This window comes from Coptis chinensis, unplaced genomic scaffold, assembly GCF_015680905.1.
Source record: "Coptis chinensis isolate HL-2020 unplaced genomic scaffold, ASM1568090v1 utg3369_pilon_pilon, whole genome shotgun sequence".
NCBI lineage: Eukaryota > Viridiplantae > Streptophyta > Magnoliopsida > Ranunculales > Ranunculaceae > Coptis > Coptis chinensis.
Genome location: NW_028238145.1, coordinates 59,506 through 82,058, shown reverse-complemented (window position 1 = coordinate 82,058; position 22,553 = coordinate 59,506). Strand labels below are relative to the sequence as shown.

At 35.4% G+C, this 22,553-nt stretch overlaps 1 protein-coding gene across 3 annotated transcripts; it reads left to right on the top strand.

Moving 5' to 3' along the window:
* The first annotated feature begins 308 nt into the window (after positions 1–308).
* LOC147473228 (yacP-like NYN domain protein) lies at positions 309–19,868 on the top strand. 3 transcript variants are annotated; one of them, XM_086587695.1, is made up of 13 exons: positions 309–660; positions 1,762–1,954; positions 2,176–2,373; positions 5,544–5,615; positions 5,725–5,849; positions 5,972–6,132; positions 8,236–8,305; positions 9,402–9,456; positions 10,833–10,916; positions 11,962–12,000; positions 16,817–16,863; positions 17,947–18,023; positions 18,516–18,963. In XM_086587695.1, the coding sequence occupies exons 3-13, from the start codon at positions 2,281–2,283 to the stop codon at positions 18,578–18,580; spliced, it is 888 nt and encodes a 295-aa protein (XP_086443821.1). In that variant the 5' UTR covers positions 309–660; positions 1,762–1,954; positions 2,176–2,280; the 3' UTR covers positions 18,581–18,963. The 3 variants fall into 3 exon arrangements, with proteins under 3 accessions (XP_086443821.1, XP_086443820.1, XP_086443823.1); XM_086587694.1 differs by lacking the exon at positions 1,762–1,954; XM_086587697.1 differs by lacking the exons at positions 1,762–1,954; positions 18,516–18,963 and adding an exon at positions 19,831–19,868 and having other exon boundaries at positions 311–660.
* The last annotated feature ends 2,685 nt before the right edge of the window (positions 19,869–22,553 follow it).

Genomic DNA, 22,553 nt, shown 5'->3' with positions numbered 1-22,553 from the left:
ATCAATAAGAACACTTATTGACGTACGAACAATCGTTGTTCATACTCCAAATGGGTATGAACAATCACCTAAACATAATGTATGATCAATAAGAACACCTATCGGAAAGATTTAACAATCATCGCTTTACACTCAACATGATCTATGAATAATCATTGTTCATACATCAGCAGAAGGTATGAACACTCATTGTTCATAGTAAAATGACAGAAATGGTAAAATCGGAAAATATTTATTTCAAATATTGGCTATTTTTCATTGAAAATTATTTTTAGGCGAAAATTGGTTTTCAGGGTTATTTTTACCCGAAATTTGTGATTGTTAGTGATTATAAAAAAACTCTGAACTCTGTAATTTGTGATTGTTACTGCTGTTGATAAGCCAGCACTTGTCATTTTCTTCCTTTTTCTATCAATTAGAAATTTAGAACTAAAGAACTACAAAACGAAGAGAAATTCTGTTACAGTAGTTTAACGCCTCACTCCATCTTTTTTTCTTCAATTGCAACAAACGTATATCCTTTAACCTGTACCAATTGGAACCTTGAAATATACATGGAGATTTAATATGAGGGTGATGATATCAATCTTGTTGGTAGTGTTGATTGGGTAGAAATTTCCAGCACACAATTGGAGGGTCTGCCTCCAAATTAATTACTTGGTAAGGGTTGTCTTCACTTAGTTTTCTTTATTGATGTAGTGAAACACCCAAAATACACTTGATTAGATATATTGTTTTCACCCAATTTTAATTATCAGTTGAACATTTGAAGTTTCTTTTGGAATTTTCTGACGTGTTGGATTAGGGTTAAGGAATTAAACCCAATCTCTCGACTGATTCTCTGCCCAAGCTATTAAGGGAACATTATACCTCTTGTATTTTCTGGATGGGTGTTTTCTAGTTTGTATGAGACTATAGGCCAAGGTTTAACTGTTCAAATGATTTCCTTACTGCCTATCGAGATTCGAATATTGTTTTCTCCGTTTAATTAATCGACAGGTGAGTATTTTTCCCAAATTGTTAGTTTAGATTGAAATGAACTAACGCGTTGTGTTTCGTTGGATTAGAACATATTTTCAGTGAATTGAATTGGGGTGTTATGATATTGCCTATTGTGGAGGAGACAGTTGCTATAGCTGATGATCATTTTGATGACTTGGGTGAATTTTAGTTTGTTTAATGTGAGAGTCTGAGAGAGTTTTGTATATATTTCTACAGTTGAATATGTATATGTATAACAGTTTACACTTAACTTGTATGTAAATATTATCACAATCATGTATAAAGCTAAGATAGTTATTTTGTGTATATAAAATGAGTTAGTCTTTTAATTTTTCTATTTCGTGAATGATGAAGTCAGCACTTGACTGCTGCGTAAGTTTTTTTTAAACAGGTTAGAATTGATAATGTGTATCCATAGTGCTGATGTAATGCCTTGGGATACGTCTCGTGTCCTCGAGATATGAGTTGGTCTGGAGGCGTTGCAGACATAGACATGTTATCGAAGCCGAGGATAGCTCGTTTTTAAGGTAGTGGGATTGTGATACCTTTGGGCGTAGCCCGAGGAGGGGCATGATGGAAATGCACCTAGCCTAGGTATGGTCACGGTTGCGCCATGGTGTGATCCCACTTCGCTTAGGCAGCTGTCCAAAGATCTTGGCTATAAGTAATTGATCATCCAAATCCTAACATCGATAAGTAATTGATCATCCAAATTCTAACGTCGTGGCTTTTTCCGGATCGTTCGGTTGTGGATTCTAGGGAACTCTGCAGTTAAGCGTGCTCGTGTAGAAGTAATCCAAGGATGGGTGACCACCTGGGAAACTGCTATATGGAGTCCAAAAACTAGACATTGTCAGATGTCCTCAGTAACCAAGTGGGGACAATATCGGCATGCTAGGATGGGGCGGGTCGTTACAGTTCTTCACCTGAAATTGGTCGATGAACAAAGCGAGTGGGTTCCTCTCTCTCTCATGCATGGATTTAGTGTTTGGTATTGTATCATTTTGCTGTTCTGTTTTGGCTTCTTGCATTTGATAGTTATTTGTTGTTTTTGCTGATGTCTTTGTCCTCAATTCTGTCTGATCTGTTGTGTTTAGTTTGAGAGTTACCTCTCCTTCTTTTGCTGTATTTGATGCTTGAGTTATTGAACATGATATGTCTTTGTTTGTTCAGGTTTGCACCATTTCGTCGGTTGCCACCCTCAATACGTAGTACCATAGCAACATCACATTTTAAGAAGAAGAGTGAAGATCGACAAAGATAGTTAGTTGGTCTGGAATGTCCATTTTGTTTCCTTTGCCATATCGCTCTTGTTATTGTGCGTTTCCAAAGTTCATGGCGAGAAGGAAGAAGTCGTGCACGCCTTCTAAGGTCATCTACCCTGAATTCTTGTTCCTTTTAGTTTGTGCTCGTCTATTACTTGTCTTTTAGTTTGTGCTCGTCTATTACTTGTTTAGATTTTCTGAGTTGAGATAAACTTATAGAACTATACTCTTTTGTTGATGCACATGTTTGATTGTCCCAACAATTTCTCTCATAGATAAGTAGATTAGATTTGCAAACTGGAGTGCTGGTGTCTAAGTTAATTTATGTTTGTATATGTTTAGTTTAATTTTGGAGATAAAGTTGATGCTTTATTTATATTTGTTAAAACGAATGATGCAGACTTGAGACTAGCGTGTGCTTGTGCTTTGCATTTGTTTCACATGTGGCATGTATTGTTACAAAGGGAGTTTGGATGCTATTTCACACATTCTATACACATCCATATTAACGTATAAGCTAACAGTGTATGGACATAAAAAAGTTTTAAGGACAAAAGAAATGATAGAAAAGGCAATAATAATAATAAAAAAACATATCTTAGTACTTGACCTTTTGGTGGTGATCACTCTGCTTCAATTAGTACTTTGGTGGTGATTGTTGGGAATTGTTTTAAGTAGCTAGTTTTGTTGGTGTTCTTTATTTTGCTTTGTTATGGTTTATAGTCTATTATAATGGGTCTAGTCTTTTTTTAGTTGTCATGTGACTAGCATGTGACTATTAAAATAAAAAGAGGGCTGAGATTTAAAGTTTTCTAGAATATGGATGGCTAGGATCTTAGGGTTGTTGGGTCACATTATAAATAGTCTTATTTAGTCCTTGTAAGCAGCATTTGTTCATTTCTATAAAGAATTCTGATTATATGAACTATAGGATTCTAAACCCTTCTCAATCTTGTGTTCTGATTTTATTTATATGCAACTCTTGTGCAATTTCTGTTTGATTTCCTGTTAAATCTCCTTCCCTAGTGTTGTCTATCGTCCTTTGAACTACTAGACTCCACCAAATTTTGTTATCATAGCTAAACCCTAGATCTACAACAATGGTTGGATGGGGTAGATGTCGTGGTGGAAGAGGAAATCAAGCCCAACAAACAGAGATGGCTGAGATGCAGCGTGTGATTGAAGATTTATCGCGACCTGTGCAAGCTCTTCAGTAACAAGAATGTGTGGATGCCTGTATGGAGACTCCGGAAGGCAACCACAAACCCTTGGTTCGTACCGGAAGGCAGTCTAGAGGATGATGACTTTGAAGGAGAGGAAAACCCATTCTATGTTCCTGCACAAAGAGGTTTTACTGATTGTGGTGGACTAGAGGACATGTTATTACATGCATTATATCTGAACAATGAGGGAACTAGAGTTGAAGTTCTTGAGTTCTTTGGAAAGATGCACTCTGAAGATTACTTGGAATGTGAAGCAACTTTACAGAATTATTTTGACTGGAAACCCATGGTTGAAAAGCAGAAAGTGTTGTTTGTGAAGCTGAAGTTGAAGGGTAATGCACTTCTGTGGTGGAAGAGGATTGAGGAACAACGTTCTCGACAGGGCAATCAGCAGAAATTCAGTACATGGGAACACATGAGAGTGAAGTTGCGGAATCAGTTCTTATTGCTTGATTAAACCAATTGGTGATAAGTGGAGGCCCCCTGACTTATATACTTTTATGCGTGGCTTAACATATTCCATATGGGACTAAACATCCCACCCCCCCTCATGTGTGGCATTACTTGAGCCTAACACGTGGACAAACATACTTGGGTTACGTGGAGTAAACAACAAACCCTTTGGGTCAAACACAATAGCCCGCTCTGATACGATATTAAAGATGAACTTCTAACTTAAAACCAATTGGTGATAAGTGGAGAGGTCCCATGACTTATATATTTTTATGTGTGGCTTAACATCTCAACAGGTGCTACAATAATTCCTTAATTATTTCACAGTTGTCGAACTATATGCAAGTTCATATAGTCGACTGTTCTTAGAGAGATGCAAATGTATTCAAGGAACTTTAGCTCAAGTATGCATAAACGATTAGAAGCTTGACATGCTCATCCCCCCTAGAAGGACACAAGGTGATTCATTTTTTGGTCCAAATGGATCCCAAGTGTAAGATGGTTGTCGTGGATATTATGAGGTTGATGAGCTCTATCTTTTGTGCCTTGAAGTGGATTCAATTATGGCCTATTATGTGTGATGTTTTGTATGTTTTGGTTAACTTTTGCAGAACTAACATTAACTTAGTAACTAACCATTAGTCTCTGATGTAGAACAAGTTTGTTACAACAAAAGAAGAAAGGAAGATGCCTAAAAACCATATATCAAATTACTCTTGCCTAAACCCTATTTTTATTAGTTGGCAGGGCAATACTTAAGTACATAGAAGTGTTTATAGCGTCCATCTTTTTTTGACACATGCATGTAATGAGAGCTTATATCTTATAGAACCTGTGTGGGTTTATCTTAAGATTTTTTGATGTAAATTTATGAGCGGAAGTGATTAAGAAGAAGAAATCTACAACTTATATGAAAAACAATTAAGAACCCTAAAATAAAGAAGTCTCTTTTATTGACTCCGAGAAAGAAAATCTCTATTAAACATCAACTGTCTAACCCTAACCTCAAGTCCCTTATTTATAACTATCCTAGAAAGCAATAAACCAATAGTAATATGCCACATGGCATTCTAAAAATAAAAGACTACTAAAAAGATGGACACCACTTTATGCATCTAGGCTTGGGCCTATTGATGTCCACATCATTTTTGGTAAGGATGATCTCGACGCCATGGGGATCGGCATTAATAAAAAAACTAGCTACTTTCGAAATTTCAAACTCTACCAAATTCAACTTGCAATTTTCAACAACTCTCAATTGTTTTCTGATGTTAATTTACATGCAATATTAAATCAGTTTTTGTGAGCTTAGAATCATTAAAACGAGCTGTTTTTTTGGTATGACGGCGTCAAGATCTTCTTCATTAAAAATTATGACTTGAACGCATTTGTGTCCAAAGAAGTTGCACACTATTATTATCTTTGTGCTAGATGTGTTTAGGGTCCCCATCTATCGTACTAATTGTGGAATGTGAAGGGAAATAACTCTGAGTTTTAGCATTTGGCTAGAGAACGCACCATTTCATTTTTTTTTCCTGAATTTATTGCGTTTCCAATTTAAAATGTATTGATTAATGACTAACAACTTTTTCGATTACAGGATTCTGATCTAGGTGCTCGAAGGATTACGTCAAATGTCAAACAGAATTTGCAATTTTTAAAACTATGGAGGGTAAGGAATTTTGGATATGTGAAGAACCCTAATCACTTTTCCATTAGATCTTGTCAAGTTATGGGAAAACTATTTCTTCGATGATAAACTTATTCTAAAACTATTCCAGGAGTTTCACAAGAAAAAGTCCAGCACACCTAAGCCTGCTACTAGTTACCGCAAAAAGAAGGGGCAGAAGGAGGAGCAGCTGGAAGATACAGAACTCTATCTAGATCCAACTGTGACGCTATACTAGTAATTATGTGTATCCATGCTGGTTTCTGTTGTCGCAGGACTGGACATGATTTTGACTGTTAGCCAATTATCTTCAGAGGTGCTAGGATGTTGAAGTTGTGGGTTCTTTATTCTTTTTACAGTACAAGTCAGGGTATTGAAACTGCTGTACCCGTTCTGCTTGTTGATGGTTATAATGTATGTGGTTATTGGACAAAGCTGAAGAAGCATTTTATGAATGGCAGACTTGACATTGCTCGCCAGAAGCTCATTGATGAATTGATAACCTTCAGTACACTGAGAGGTTTGTGTCCTTTCTTTAGTAGCTTTCATAACTGTTCAATTGGGAGGTTTGTGATGTGATCTACAATATAATATCCTGCTAATCTCAGCTATTATGCCCGATTGCTTCATTCTTCATCTTCGTAAAAAGCATAAGCTGGTTTTTTTTTTATTGTTATACACAACATATCCCATATGCGATACAACTTTATTCCTAGATTTAACTATAGAGTAACAATACACTGAGACATAATTGTCAACTATACCTCTATACCCCTTCCGTTCGGCAAAGCTGAGAACATTGAGTTTCTGTTTTCTACGTTTACTCATGTTGCCAGCACTTTAAATCTGAAACTAATCACCTCACTCTGTTTATAAGGGTCATCAAGCTTTCTCGTATCATTGGATAAACATATCATCAGTAAGACAGATTAGCATAGTACCTGAAGGCTGTATTATAACCCCCTTTAAGAGTCAAAAGCTGTCATGCTTGGTGCTAAACAAGCTATCTCACAGAATTAGAGTTACTGATCACAACACCATTTTTCGAGCTAAATAGCTAATTCTCCAAGCTTTGAGCCAACAAGATTTATTTTGTATATATATCCTCCTCTCCTCTCCCCCTATATATATATATATATATGGGGAGAGAAAGCCACTCCCAAGAACTTAAAAGTTGAATTAAGGGATGATATTTTGTAGATATGATCTCCCCACCATGAATAACATGCTCACAAAATTTTGGCTCATTCAAATATGTCTAACCTATTCAAATGTTATTATAAAATCGGAAAATTTTGGACCGTTAGATAAAAGTTCAAAATTGAATATTAGTTTTCGCAAGGTTAGACATATCCAAATAGGATGATTTTTTGTGAGGATGATCTATATTGTGAGCTGATCATATCCACAAAAGAAATCAAGCCCTAATTCATTTTGTACGTCTTGGGAGTGGCTAGGATGTGGCTCTATGGGTTTAAAGGGCGTACGATGGTTAGTATATATATATTGTCAATCCCGCTCTTAGAAGTACATACAATACGCAAGTAAAATTTCACCTAGAAAATGAATTAAAACCTAATGTTCTGTGGATATGATTTATTCATCATAAATATCATCTTGACAAAATTTCAACTCATTTGGAAACCTCTAACCTAGGCAAAGATGATTGCAAAAACTCGACATTTCTGGATTGTTAGATTTCTTTTTAAAGATGACAATTTTTTTTATCTATATTAGGTTAGATATAAGTCTACTTGATCTTCCTAGAGATTTAGGTTTGACCAAATTTAGGTTTATAGTCATAGAAAACGAAAGTAGAAAAGTCTCTTATAAACACAAAGCTTAACTCCTTAAAATGCAAAAAAAGTAAAAAACAGTTATTATCAATGATTACCAATAGAAATACCAAGGTAAATTGTCTAGCAAACAAAAAGTAGCAAACAAAAAGTACTTGAAGGACAACACTAAGAAGTAACTCTGGAAGTGAGTGTAGTGTAAAAGAGAATGTTAAGAAGAAACATTTGACATACTACAGGAGCGTAATTGACACAGTTGCAAAACGCAAGTCATGATGTAAAGTAGGTTGATTGAGCAGTATCACAACGACAAAGAGAGAGTGAGAGATAAAAGGAAGAGTTGTCCGTCCATACACTTGGTCAATCAGTTCCAATGCCTTGAAACCATGTATTATGTTTTACAGAGAGAGGGAGGGAGGGGTGCTGATCTCTTCTTTACATTTTGGGGAAACTGAATGAGAATGGTAGAGTACAGGAAAGTAGTGGGATGAAGCTTGTGCATGGAGCGTGGAGTAGTGGATAGAGTTTTTTCTATGGTCATCTTTAGACATTTTTATCCTTCTAGTCTTATAGTATCCACTTAACTTTTGATGGGAAAAAGGTATAAAAAAAGACCTGTTTTGGGGCTTTGGCTATCTATATGGTACAGATTTTTACAATCGTTAGTGCTTACTACGTCTGAGTTAAGATTTTTTTTTCCCTGAACATTTGAAAGAATTAGTAAGGAATCATTTGTTTGATAGGTGAAAGTGGAATTTGTACTTGCTTAATTTGGTTCCATTTCTCTATGTAGTTAGCTCACACCATAATCTGTGGAAAATTTACAGAGGTAAAAGTGGTGGTGGTATTTGACGCGTTGATGTCCAGATTCCCTACTCACAAGGAAGATTTTGCTGGGTAAGTTTGATAATTCATGTCTCTTTTTAGTTTGTTGGTATGTGTTATTAAATTACTAAGGGGTCCTTATCCTAACACGAAAACGAATCAGAGAACACAACACTGTAATTCTGGAACTAAGCAACCACAAGAAAGATCTCTATATCATTACGCTAGTCGCAAACAATACCCTAAAGTGTAATTGTGTCAATCAAGAACCCAGATCTCCTTCATTAATACCCAGACAATCCACATAAAACAAAACAACTTAAACACTATAAGGTAAAACATAAAACCTTGAATTTGGCTAGTCATCCGTGGTAGATTGACATTTAATTGCTTGCTATAGTTACTGACATATTTGAAGGAGATGAAAGAACCCCAAGAAATCGGAAAAGAAAAGGATCAATTATGACCCAAATGTTAATACTTACAACTGACCTGCAAAGGTTGAAATCGTTTGTTCAGAAAATTCCCATGAAATTAAGATCGTAGTACTAATAGGCCCAAAAAAAATCAATCAAGATCATAGCCCTACCACCGGTCGACGAGCGACGGCGGTGGTTGAGCTCTCTCTCTCTCTCTCTCTCACAGTTGAGCTAAGTTGTTTTTAAGTTAAAATCACCAATCCTTGCAATTTAAAATGATAATGAAGTACCATATTTAGTTCACTATTCCGAAAGCTTAGCGTGGTAAAAGGAATGTTATCTCATGTGACATCTTTCTACTAAGTAATGTAATGGGTCTGTTTTAGTACAAGTGTAGAAGATAAATAATTTAAAGAGTGATTTCAGGAATTTGGATAGAATGCCCTTACAAGTATGCCTAGATTGATTCCCCTTATACAAGAAGAGATTCGGTGGTTGTATGTATGGATAATTGAGGTTTTATATGAATGCTCTATTTCATTAATTGTATGATGTAACAATCACTGGCATGGTAGGATATCATGCTTGTTTACTAGTGAAATTATTCTTTTTGGTTTATCAATTCTATTAACTTTGTTTTTTTCACATTTATTAATCTTTCATTTCCTTTTCGTTTTGACATTTTTTCCCAAGTTCTTACCAGGGTCATGATATTAACTTTATGTTCCTTCTGTCTTTTAATGCTACAGTATTGATGTAGTTTTCTCAAGTGAGTCATGTGCTGATGCATGGATTGAGAAAGAGGTAAGTTAAGTAGAATCACATATAGGTCCTTTAAAACAACTTTGGATTGCTTTATATGCAACTGCAAGGTCGAGTATATTTATTTTCGATCATCAATAATGCTTCACCACGTATTGTTTATTTGTCCTTCTATTGCTCTTTGTTTTATTATCATGAAATAGTTAAAATGATGTAGAATGTTGGAGCTGTTGTTTTAATTAGGAGTTCAAGTTAGATTAGTATCTTGTTTTCATTTCAAGCAAGCTTAAGAATTTCTATATTCTTGGTTATGTCCTTGTAAGCAGAACCATCTACTACTGTTGCAATCCGTTTACAACAAACTTGTGGATCAACTTGTTTCGTAAATCCTGGAATAGATAACTATCTATCTAAGATTTTAACTTGAATACAGGTTAGGGTCTGCCCAGCCCCATAACCTTAAAAAAAATAAAAAATCGGGAATATCAATTTTGATATGAAATCACATTTGTAGACATTGTCACGATTTCCATTTGCCTACCTTTTGCGCATTAGACATTAGCTGTTCGACATTATTGGTTGGAGGAAGAACACCTCATTCGAAGAGCTATTTCAGGTGCTTTTATTTGCTTGCTCTCGGATTTCGGAGTCACCTTTATTTAATCATCAATGACTTGAAATTCCTTGTTCTTCACTGTATTGTTTTTTCTCAAAGATTTAAATCAATTTGGATATTACCCTCTTCAGCTAGATGAGGTAAAGCAATAAAAATGGAAGAATAGAGAAGATCGGAATGAATCAAGTATTGACGTGACTGTTTCCACGTTCTTCAGATCAATTACAGAAGTGAGGAAACGAAAAGCAAAACTTGAACTTTGCACTATGCCACTAAGGATGAACGTTGTATCTCCATAACTTGGTGGTCTAATTTTACAAAAGCAAAACTTCTTCTGTCATGGTCATGTGCCTTAAAATTTAAGAGAAACCAAAGAAACATACGTGTTTAGTAGTTGAGATGCTGGGTTTTCAAGTTACGGTGCACAATTGAAGAAAGGAAAGGTGTCGAAACTGATTAAAATGTGAGTCGAAATGGTCTTTGACAGGTAAATGCTGCGCACTTTGGTACCAACTTTGATGTAGACTGGTTTTGACCAAGTAATTAAACTAAATTTACATGAGTTTCCAACTTACAACTCGATTTCATTTTATTTTTTTAGAAAACCTGACAATTATTTAGAAATTCCGGGATAGTCTTTACAAGAAATGAAATTCGATTTTAAGATCCATTCCTAATTAAATAATAAAGAAAAGTAATATTCACCTTTCATTGAAAGTACAGTCTGTTCTGTTACTGAAGCAATGGTTTTTTATCCTTGTCATATTTATTCTTATGCTTCCTCTCTTGAATGATACCACAGGTTGTAGCTTTGAAGGAAGATGGTTGCCCAAAAGTATGGGTTGTGACATCGGATCGTTGTCAGCAGCAAGCAGCACATGGAGCAGTATGCCTTTTACCTGTTTATTGGTTATATATATATATATATATATTGATTGATTGTATGCATCTACAAGTGAGCATGCAATTCACGTGAGTGTGCACTAGAATGAATGCACAACACTTGATTGATTTATTAGAATTAGCTTTAATTGCTATTTTTCGAGTATTTAATTCCAAATTTAGAGAGTTTTATTTGTTTTAAAAGTTATTCTTCTATATAAGAACTTGTAGACCTTTGGCTAATTTAGTTTTGGAGATTGAATTAAATTGATTTAAGTTGGGAATTTTTGGAATTTGTTTTTTTTGCAATTGTGATTGCATCAATATCCCTTCGGCCTCCCAAAAAAAAAATAGGCATTTTAAAAAGGTGATTGTTCAAAATAAGCATTTTGGGGAAGGAATCACTATGCTAAAAGAGATAGACGGAATTTACAATCCCTTGCTAATATTTGAGATAGACGGAAGGAATCACTATGTTGTTTATTTTGTTATTTTTCAAGAAATGAACAGTTATAGAGATGGTTTGGCTTTTACTAGAAGTGCCGCTATATTTCGGTGTTGATTTCCCCCAAAACCGAGATTTCACGATATTGCAATTTTTTAAAAATGAAGTGGTATTTGTAATATGGTTTGTTGAATATATATGACTTTGAAGTCACGTGTGTTGTGGTGCTAAGCTTAGGTGTAAACAATTTTCCACATAATTTTATATTGCCGAATGGAACAAATGTTCACAAGACAAGTCAGCACTTAACTGACGTCCATCTAGATTTAGATATAATTGTTAGATCGACAATAGTACATTTACATAAGTGTTAAAAAATATTGTACATTGCTAAAAGTGTTCCCCTCCAAAGTACGTTGTTCAATTAAGCCAATTAAGAACAGGCATCTCTTTACTTTACTTTTATTGTTTGTAACTCATTATTTCAATCTTCATTTTGGGAGAAAATGTTAAATCATATGTGCTATTGTGCTAATAGTTGTGCACTAAAGCTATCATATGTATGATTGTTGATTGAAATTTTACTTTGAATTGTGTATCCCAGGGTGCATTCATTTGGAGCAGCAAGGCTTTGGTTACGGAGGTGAGATATCTTCTTGACTCATATAACATTGTTTGTAATTTTTCTTTCCTTGTTTATTTATTTTTATAGGAGATTTCTGAAACTTGCTTCAGGTTACTCTTTTTTAGATGCATCTATGGATCTGATACCATGTTTTCAGTTAACCTAGATGTTGTAATGCTACGGTTAACCAAAAATCTAATAATAGAAAGGGATTTTGAATTGTTGGGTTTTAACAAGGGTTATTTTGGTTTTGTTACCACTTTTTAGACTGATATTAGAAAATACTACCACTTTTCAAATAAATTAAGAAATAGTACTACTTATGTTAATTGACCGAGTTGACCACGGTCAAACTGTTTCAATATGTTTGAGTTTTCATATTGTCTACAGTACCCTTTCATTGTGTCTTTCACGTAAAAAAACATAGGGTTTTTTACGTTTTGGTACAACTTTTAATAGTGATATTAGGAAATAATACAACTTTTAAAATAAATAAGGAAACAATAAAACTTAGGGGGTGTTTGGATCCTATTTATTTATTGCCAAAAAGTGTTTATTAGTGAAAAAACATTTTTTGAAAAAATAAATGTGTTTGGTTTCTATTTAAAAAAAAAATAGTTTTTCATCCAAAAAACACTTTTTGATCCCAAAAACTTGTTTTATGATAATTAGGTAAAACTTGTTTTTCAAGTTAAAAAACTATTTTTCTTTGAAGGAAACACTTTGGGTGCTAAAGGCAAATGAACTCCCCGGATGTTTTAGACTTTAGTGATTTATGCCACGATATGCCAAAATATATCGAGAAAGATAGTGCAAAATCTATTTTGATAAAATAGCTTTTAAGGAAAATCACAACCAAACATGTTTATTGAAAAACTGTTTTTAGAATAAATATTTTTTCATAAAAATATTTTTTAAGAAAAAATGATTTTTTGAAAAAATGAGAACCAAACACCCACTTATGTTTGTTTTAAAATGACGATGAAATTTAAAGATTATGGTAATAGTGGTGAGAAGTAAGAGTTTATGTTCTAAATTTTAGATTTCGAGGAAATTGTTTCATGTGTAAGTGTTTGAGAAAGTGAATAAGTGTTAGGGTTTGAGTGAGAGAAGATGATGGGTCTGATGGATAGAGAGGAAGATATTGTTATGATGGATAGAGAGAATGATATGTGGGAATTTACCCTCCTTATTTTATCAGTTTTTTCGAGATAAGCAAATTATAAATTAACGGCCAAGAACATATATGATCGCAATGACCAACAAGGATGTAACACGTGGTGAAGTGACTACTTAAAAGGTTGTAGCAAAACCTAATTACTTTTTAAAAAGTGGTACTAAGTCTAATTACTTAAAACATGTTGAAGGGTAATGTCGCCATTTTGAAAATATTAGCGGATTGACCACGGTCAATTGACAACAAGAAAAAAAGTGGCACTATTTCCTAATTTATTTGAAAAGTGGTACCAAAGCCTAAATAACCCTTTTAACAATAGGTCTTCAATAACCATTGGAAACATATAGCTTCAATTCCTGCAAGTGTTGTTACTTAAAAGTGTAATAATGTATCACTGGATCATAAATGATGGGTTTTGATTTCTCTTTTAGAAGAATGAGACCCTTTTCTTATACCTTTGTGTAATAAGAATTATTCTTTTTATGGTGTTGAGCGTAAACATTGTTAGTAATGTACATCTTCTCGAAACTATGGAAAAATTACAACCAAGATTGATTGGATTACTTTTGGCTCTATCTATGATCTAGATTTTATTTTTATTTTTTATTTTTTATTTATTTTGTTTATTGACTTTATTCTATTAAAACAATACAAAACCAAAGTCGAGATACACGAGGTTTACTATATTAACCTATTTATAAAGGTTAAAACACTTATTAGTAAGAGTGGGAGTCAATTCCCCATTCCAACTAGGATTATACTACTAAAACGGTTGATCCCGTAGTGGTAGGCTTATAATAAAACTAGCGTTGTGGGACGAAAGTGTGGTAGGAACTGTGGATCCTGATAGGTAAGAATTGTATAGCTGGTTTGGTAGGATGGTTGGACCATCCATTTTAGTAGGACCTATCCCCTTTCCTTAGACCATCCACCGACCTGGTAAATCCTTTTGAATAGATCCTTCGAGTATAAACCCTTGTTCTTATCTTGTCGAGCTTCTTTGAGCCTTATTGATGTGATTAACCACGAAAGGTTCGATTATGCAATCCAACATCAATTAAATAGATGGAACCCAAAATTACAGTTAGCGGAAAGAGAAATAAACCCTAAAAGCCTAGACTTTTAACACTTTTAAGAACAAATGTACCCACCTCCAATCTATTACAAAGCCCTTATTGGTAACTTAGGGTTTGTCTGACAATAATGTAAACCAATAATATGCCACGTAAACCAACTGAACAAAAGTAATAAAAACAAAAACTCATAAGAGGAGATGTTTCTTCCTTGCTTCTTATCTCCCTGTTAACCGTTGAGGTAGAATTATTCTTGATTTTCGTAGATCTTATATTTTGATTGCAAAAATACCTTGTCATGTGGTGTGCAACTCATAATAAGATCTTAACTATTGATAACCTTATTAGGAGAAAACAAATAATTGTTAAATTTTGCCCTTTGTGTATGATGTATGATTGATGGCGAGTAAGTCACACTCTCATCCACTGTCCCCTCTCTCTGGGGTCATTTTGTGAGTCAACCTAGGATTTATTGGGTAGTTTCTTGGTCAGTGAAAGAGTTGTTGGTCTCTTGGGTTTCAAGGGTCCATTTGTGGCTCTGGGTTCATTTCCCTTTGGTCAATGTTTTGGGAGTGAAGAGAGTCCACGTTTTTTATATTCAGATTAGAGAGGTTACTTGCTTGGCTAAGTATAATTGAAGTTCCTAATTGTTTGTTTTTGTTTGTATTCTCTTTGTATTCTTGCTAGTGTTCAGGATTACGAATGAAATATCGGAATTCCGCCCAATATTTCGGTTTTTCAAAAAACCGGAAAAAACAACATAAGGTCGAAATATTAGTGATTCCGAAATTAGTCGATATTCCGAATTTGACATGGGTCGAAATGTTATGAATTTCGGTTTTTGAATTTGTCGGAATTCCGATAATTCCGAAATCCCGAACTATGATTCTTGCTCAGCCAAGCATGATCGAAGTTCCTAATTTTTTGTTTTAATTTGTATTCTCCTTGTATTTCTTTTATTTTCGTAGCCCTTCTTGTAATCTTGTCGTATTTCTATGGGATACTTATACTTATATTCTGATTATATATATAAAAATCCACTTTGATGATAAAAGAAAAATGTAATAAAAACACAAAAAATAATAAAATGAAGTCTTGGGTTTGGCTTGGACAGGTACTCTACATGATTCACATCATTCTCCTTGACTTTGAAACTCTCGTCCTTGAGTTTCACTCTAAATGAGTCAACCAAAAGACTTCTCCCCGACTTTCAAGTTTAGTGTGTATTCGGCATCGTTATCTTTCCTTGTAGCAACTTTTAAGATAACTTTTGAAGATCGAAGACAAGCAACAAAATGAAGCAAAGGTAGAACCCAGCAAGACAGAAAAGTGCAAGTGTAATCGTATGGGCAATATATGATTTCGGAGCATCTAAAACCTTTTATTTTCCCTTATCCTTGGCCCTTAGAGGATCAGCCCATCTACCCGCCAGACTAGGATCATCACCTTCTTGGCTCGGACAAGAAAACGTGATTGAGGACCATTCATATATGTCATATATGAAGGCTTCAACAAACCTTCGGATGGAAGAAATCGAGGCACGAGGTACCTCTCTCCATCAGCTCTACTAACTTCCACTGCATAAATTTTCGGAGCCATATCTTTCACCCCAAAAGTGCTGCTAGCAGCATCACCAATATTCACCTCAGCATCAGCAGTTGCAGGAGCATTATGATAATCAACTTCGATCTTCTTAACATCACTTACACGGGGCAAAAACGTGTTAACAGAGCCGACCCAGGTAGTCTTGATGGGCTCCACCATGTGGACCCTCATCCCATCTAAGAACATTATAGGAGATTCAAATCTCCTCTCTTCCGCAGATGGCTCCATCACAGTCTCATTAGCACGTCTTCCTTGAAAATGTTTTGCAAAAGTCTCAAATAAATCCTTGGCAGGATAAGACGAGAAATGCACTTCATCAGTACCTCCCACTTCTCTGATCCTGCCTTTGGAAGCAGAACTCAGATCATTTGGGGCACTCCCCCTTTCATCTCTTCAGAACCATGGGCCCAATCGGATCTAGCCTAGTAGCAATCCGTTGAGTTTTCTGGTAAACATACACGATCTCATCATCTAGAGAAAGATCATAACATACGTCTGGAATTCCACCAGCAAACACTGATTAGATGATCATCTTGTTTATATCCATCACTTTCATCTAGTTTATAGGTAGATTCACCCTAAATGGTACCCAACATGCAAAATCATAAGGAAGTTGGTAAAATGTCCCTACTACGTGTGCAAGCAAAAATTGAACTGTCGAATGACAACCTCTATTAGACTTTAGATTAGAATGTGATGTCGATCTTACCTGGGATCGCAAATCCAAGGCTTAACCCCATCTTCTTCTATGTGGAGTTGTTGATACTAGTGGATGATGGCATGATTCCAATTTTGACACTCTTGTAAACTACGCAAAAGAAGGCTGTTACATTTGTGAATGGAGAGTGGAAATAAAGCTTGCAAAACAACATATGTAATCAAATTGTCCATCTATTCGTGTTTGTTACAACTATTAGCAACTCTTATGTATTGTCTAACTTGTCCACAGTGCAAGTTTAATTTGGTGAATATTTTGCAGATAAAAGCCTCACAGAAGGAGTTTGAGAAGATGCTTCATGAACACAGGTTAGCTTCTATTACATTTTCATTTTTGCTTTGTCACACTCTGATCCATTGAAATGGGATGGAATAATGATTGATTGTGTTCCCATAACGCGTGACGAGGTTTCTAACAAAAGGAAGGAAGTTTTATTAGTTATTTCGAATTAGAGAACATGAGCGTATCGACCATGCTGCATTGAAAAATGCTTAAGAGTTTTTTTATTTTTTAGCCGTATAGTACTATAGTCTATCAGATGATTTATGATTTTCCAGCTGTAACCTAATATGTGAACATAAGTTGCTTCATTTTATGGGAAATTTTATATTCTCCAGTAACATCACATTATGCTATTTTGAAGACAAATAATTTTTTTTCTAGAAGGTTTTCGAGGGACCCATGTCTATCTTGTATTATTACATCTTACACGTTAATTATGGGTTTCAGTAGTGTGGAAACAATGAGTAAATGCTTTGAACATGTCAGTTATCTGTAGGAATCTTGTGCAAGACCTTTAACAAGTTTGTTGTGGACTCCAATAAAATTTACTTGGCTATATTCCAATAAAATTTACTTGTCCAAAAAAAAAAAAAATCGTTTTGAACTCCCAACATGTCGGATAAACCCAAAAGTAAGTAATAAGTTCATACAAAATAGCATATCCATTCTCATGCTAATGTGGGTAGACTTTATTGTAAAACAAGTACGATGGTATGAGAAAGTGAATTGGAGAAAGAGAAGGGGAGCACTGAAATTAGATGAATTGCTCTTTAGCTTCGTAGCACACAATCTTTTGGCAACAGTTGCATTCATAATCTTTTAGCACATAGGCTTTTATGTATGATTTGCTGCTTGTATTTATGTTTTAGAGAATTATCAGTGTGGTCTTGAGGAAACAACAACACTTTTGTTCTTGTTGTAGTTGTAGTTGGGTTCTCTATTCATAATAAAATGCGTATGAGCAGGATATCGATCTTGTTTGTATACATGCTTTTCTTTATTGTTGTAACTGGATTTTGACTTTTCATAAGATCCTGTAAATGATTTTTAACAGTCATTTGTATGTGTTGTTTGTCACTGATCGCTGTTTTTGGTCCTTTGTTTGGAAGGTCCAACTCTGTCCAAGGGAAATTGCTCAAGCACAATCTTGATTCGGGGGTAGTAGATGCTCTCAAAGATCTTAGGAGTAAGTTATCTGGAATTTAGTAGACCAATGTTGTTAAGAGATCTTGTGTTAGTAGGGTGTGAAATTGGTGAGGAAAGTTATTATTAATCTTACATTTTAAATAAATCCAATTTTTGTAGCTAACCTTCCATAATGAATAGGTGCTTAGATGATTACTCCTCTACTACCCCCTGTTCAATTTGTATTTGGTTGATAAAAGTTACCCTAAAAGGAGATTTGATTGGTAGTTTTTCTAAGGTATGACCACCTAGAAATGAATCTACATGTTGGGGTTTGAGTCGGGGAAGAGTGTGGAAAACAAATTATAGGGAGATATATATTGCTTAGGTGCATTTTCGGGTGTTTAATACATGTGACAGAAAGGGGAACTATTTTATCTGATTTGGCCCTCACTGACGAGATTAGCTCAAGGAAAAGACACTTGATTTTTCCAATATGGGAAACAAAATTACTTGGATACACAACTTTCTGGTGTGAAGTCCAAAATGACAGGCAACGGAAAGTGGCAGGATATGAGAAGAACTTCTAGATTGGCAAGTTGTATGCAACAGAGTTGATGTGAAAAGAATAATTTGCTCAAACCCATACCCGTGTGGTGAAGAACAAGAAGTGTAAGCAAAATCAGTTCTCCAATTCACATTCTAAAGGTGACGCCTCCTTCCCAATCTACAGGAGGAGAAATATGTGTAGATAGCAACAATTATCAGTTTGTAGAAACCTGGCAAGAGTTGTATAAATACGTGTACAAAGTTGTCCATCGAGTGATGTTTGTTTGGAGGTTTCATTGCGCAGAGAAAGCAATTGTCTGTGGTGCACTGAAGAGGCAGTTTGGAAAATGTGTGTGAGTGTGATGGCCTAAGTTATATAAAAAAATGTAAATGTATTTAGCTTTTGGGCCACATTATAAATGGGAAATGGGTAATATGCAGTTGGTCACCAATTGTTCGTTTATTAGCTATTGGGCCAAAATTAACGGTGATCCGTCCATATTTTCTAAAATGGCACATTTACCCTTGCACGTGATTGAAATAAACTGCTAAGATCAAAGTTATTTTCAAATCAATAGCCACCATAACGTTTTATCCTGACCGTTTATTTGTGACACGCGTCCTAATCTCTCACTACATATCCTATTAGCGGGAAAAACACTAATTAACCGCCCAAAAACACCTACTTCTTTTAGATGTCATTCTTTCAGACAACCTGTTTTCAAACATCATTCTTTCAGACAACCTGTTTGTGTGTGAGGGTAGCAAATCTGTTTCAGACAACTTGTTTTCAAACACTAAGAACCAACTTAACACATTTTCAAATGCTAGGAATAAATGTGGTAGTTTTGGAGAAGATAGACTGGACTTGTAGATCTGATCTGTGCATTCAAGCTTAAGGAAGTTAGTTTGTAAGTAAAAATTAAACCTTTTTCAATTTAGTTACGTTTGTTCAATTGTTTATACTGTTTTGCATAGTTTGAATGTTTGTTTGTTTAAAGAAGTACGTGGGTGTCTTTTTGGACCAAACCCTAATTATCAATTAAAAAAATGACCTAAACCTTAATTGTTTATTATGTTGTGGTCCCAAACCCTAATTCTTAAATACAGTAATGAGCCCAAACCCTAATTTTTAATACAAAAAATTAGGGCTTTTTAAGTAATCTGGAATACTATAGGTACATTTTTTTAATATTGGTCAATTAGAGGTATATAGTAGTTTGTTGCCACATTATTTTACTGTTTAAAAAATGTAGCACCTTTTGGGCAATGTTTAAAAAATGTAACACAATGTTCACTTGTTGGTTGTTGTCTCACAGACCTATCAAATGGGAAAAAGTAAGGGCAAGGGTATAAAGGGCAAGGGCAAGAGTCCAAAACAAAGGAGAGGTGAGAAGTATCCAGACCATTTAATGTTTGTTTGTAGATTTGGGTATAACAATTGGGCAGAGGATGAGGTTAGGGCTGCTAGAGCTTATGTTGATGAGCATGGTGATGATGTAACTCGTGAAGAAGTCCATGATCACATATTTGAATATAGGGACAAGAAAGAAGCAGACAGGGTTGCTGTAGGACTACCTCAATTTGATTCTGATGATGATCAGGATCTATCTGAGCATGACTTGGAGTATCTGGATTGGCTTGATGCAATAAGTAATCCAAATGCTACTGGGGAGGGTGAGGCTGAGGGTGAGGATAGGGCTCAGGCTAAGGTTAAGATTAAGGGTGAGGGAAGTTCAAGTCAAGCACAAACCGTTGGAGGGGGAAGTCAAGCACAACCTAGAGTGGTTGTGCACCGCAAGCGAGGGTTTGATGTGTCCCCGAGAGTATAAAGCTATCATCGCGACCGAAAAAATAAGAGGAAGAATAAGAGGAAGTGATGTTATTTTTGTTTCAATGTGATGGTGTTATGTTTGGTACAATGGCTCTAAGGTGTCATGCTTTTGCTTGTTATGTTTAGGGTCTTTATGTTTATGTTTTAGCCCTATGTTTTATTATGGATTGTAATGTAGTTTATTATGGATTATAAATGTTTTGAAGTTTATGAATGTTATGAAGTTTATAAATGTTATGAAGTTTATTCCATTGTTGATTTATATAGTTTATTTTCATTTTATGTTCCAATAGTGTGGTTGTATCTGTTATGGGAACTCTGAGAGGTGATAGGGTATTTGTGTTGCACTATGATGGTTTTTGGATGCCTTTTGCACCCGAGAAGGTTAATTACTCTATGTATAGGGGTGTGGAGAGGTGTGACTATGAGGTAAATGGTGAAGAGATGTGTTATCTTGATTTGCTCAAGGAGATACATAAGCAGTTTGGGGATGACAAACCAGTATCATGTGTCAAATTCATTGCTAGGGGACATCTGACTTACTTTAATAATGATAAGGATATGTTGAAAATGTGGGATTTGATTAAACCTGAAAGAGATAAGAGGTATCATTTGTTTGTAACCACATCAAGTTTTGAAGATAGCCTACAACCAAGTCAAGCCCCCACCAGTGTCAATAAGCCCTTGAAGCCCCAACATCCAACAAAAAACACCCAAAAATCCTATCAACACCAAAAGCAACAAACCAAATCAACCATGAAGTGAGAAAATCACCTAGGCTTAATCTTAACCCAACAAATTCCAACAACACCAAAACAAAAAAAAAAAGGTGGTTGTGTGTCCGAGTTAGAAAAAATCACCTAGGCTTAACCATGTTCCTTCCACAACCCCAATAACACCAAAAGCTCCAAATCGGACCATTGCTTTCGACTAAGAAAGTCACCAAGACTTCATCCTACACCTCTACAACACCAATGAAAGCCAAAAACTCTATTTTGAAGTTTGGGTAGGTGGAACCTCAACTCACCGCAGAAGATGTTCTAAAGGATTGGACGGTACCGTGATTGATAGTGGTGTGACATTTGAGGACTTGGTTGACAATGAAGTGGAAGATTGTGAGGGTGGAGTCGATGAGGATAATGAGGTTGATATGTTTATACAAGTGGGAGATGAGTATGGTCCTAGTATTAAGCTAAGTCATCGCTTATGTTAGTGAAACTTCTTCCTCATGAGGAAGATGTTGATTTTGTGCCTAACCCTATAGATAGGGGGCAAAGTGAAGGTGAAAAACCGATTTGGTGGATGAGCAACCCGATTTGGATGGGGATAATAATGATGAGGATGATGACATCGTGCTTTTGGTAAGTTACCAAATAATTTGTATCTGAGATGAAGAACGTAAGAGAATAGAAGGAAATGGAACCACGTAGTGAGATTGCAAGAATCACGCCCTAAAATGGAATGGAGAACATTTAAAAGAGTGTAGGGAGTTTATGAAGAACCTTGCAATATATCGAAGTTTAGTTATGTTCAAGTTAGAAATAACAAGACCAAAAATCCACTTGAAGTGTAAGGACCCGCATCGTGGATGGAGGGTGTATTGACTTGTGATGAGTGACAAACACACTTTCAAGTTGAGGAACTATGTGGAGACTCACAATTGTGAGGTCGATGGAAAAAAAATAAGAATGCACAAGCAACATGTGGATGAGTGGCTGATAAGTTGGAAGGGTTTCTAAGATCTCATCCACAGATGAAACCCAAAGACCTAATTTTGGAAGTGTTGGATAAGTTTGGGGTTGACATTTCTTATTATACTGCTTGGAAGGCTAAAGTTAGAGTACTTGAGAGGATCAATGGTAACTATGAAGCTAGTTACCACACGATAGCAGAAATGAAAACACAAATACTTAAGAGGAATGAAGGATCATTGGCAAAGTGGTATAGGGATCAAGATGGTGAGTTTATTGGTTTTTTCCTGACCTATAAGGCATCACTTGATGGATTTGTTCAAGGATGTAGACCAATAATTGGTCTAGATGGATGCTTTCTGAAAGGTAAGTATGGGGGTTGTGTATTGAGTGTCATTGGATTAGATGCTATGAATGGGCTGTTTCCTCTTGGTATATATATGCAGAGGTGAAGATAAGTGCACATGGAATGATTTCTTGAAGAATCTGAAACCTCATTTGAACAAACACCCAGAGA

Coding starts and splice junctions, on each gene's coding strand:
- LOC147473228 (XM_086587694.1), top strand. CDS start 2,281: ATGTCCATTTTGTTTCCTTTGCCATATCGCTCTTGTTATTGTGCGTTT. Junction 2,374..5,543: donor AGTCGTGCACGCCTTCTAAG/GTCATCTACCCT, acceptor TTTCGATTACAG/GATTCTGATCTAGGTGCTCG. Junction 9,457..10,832: donor ATGCATGGATTGAGAAAGAG/GTAAGTTAAGTA, acceptor ATGATACCACAG/GTTGTAGCTTTGAAGGAAGA.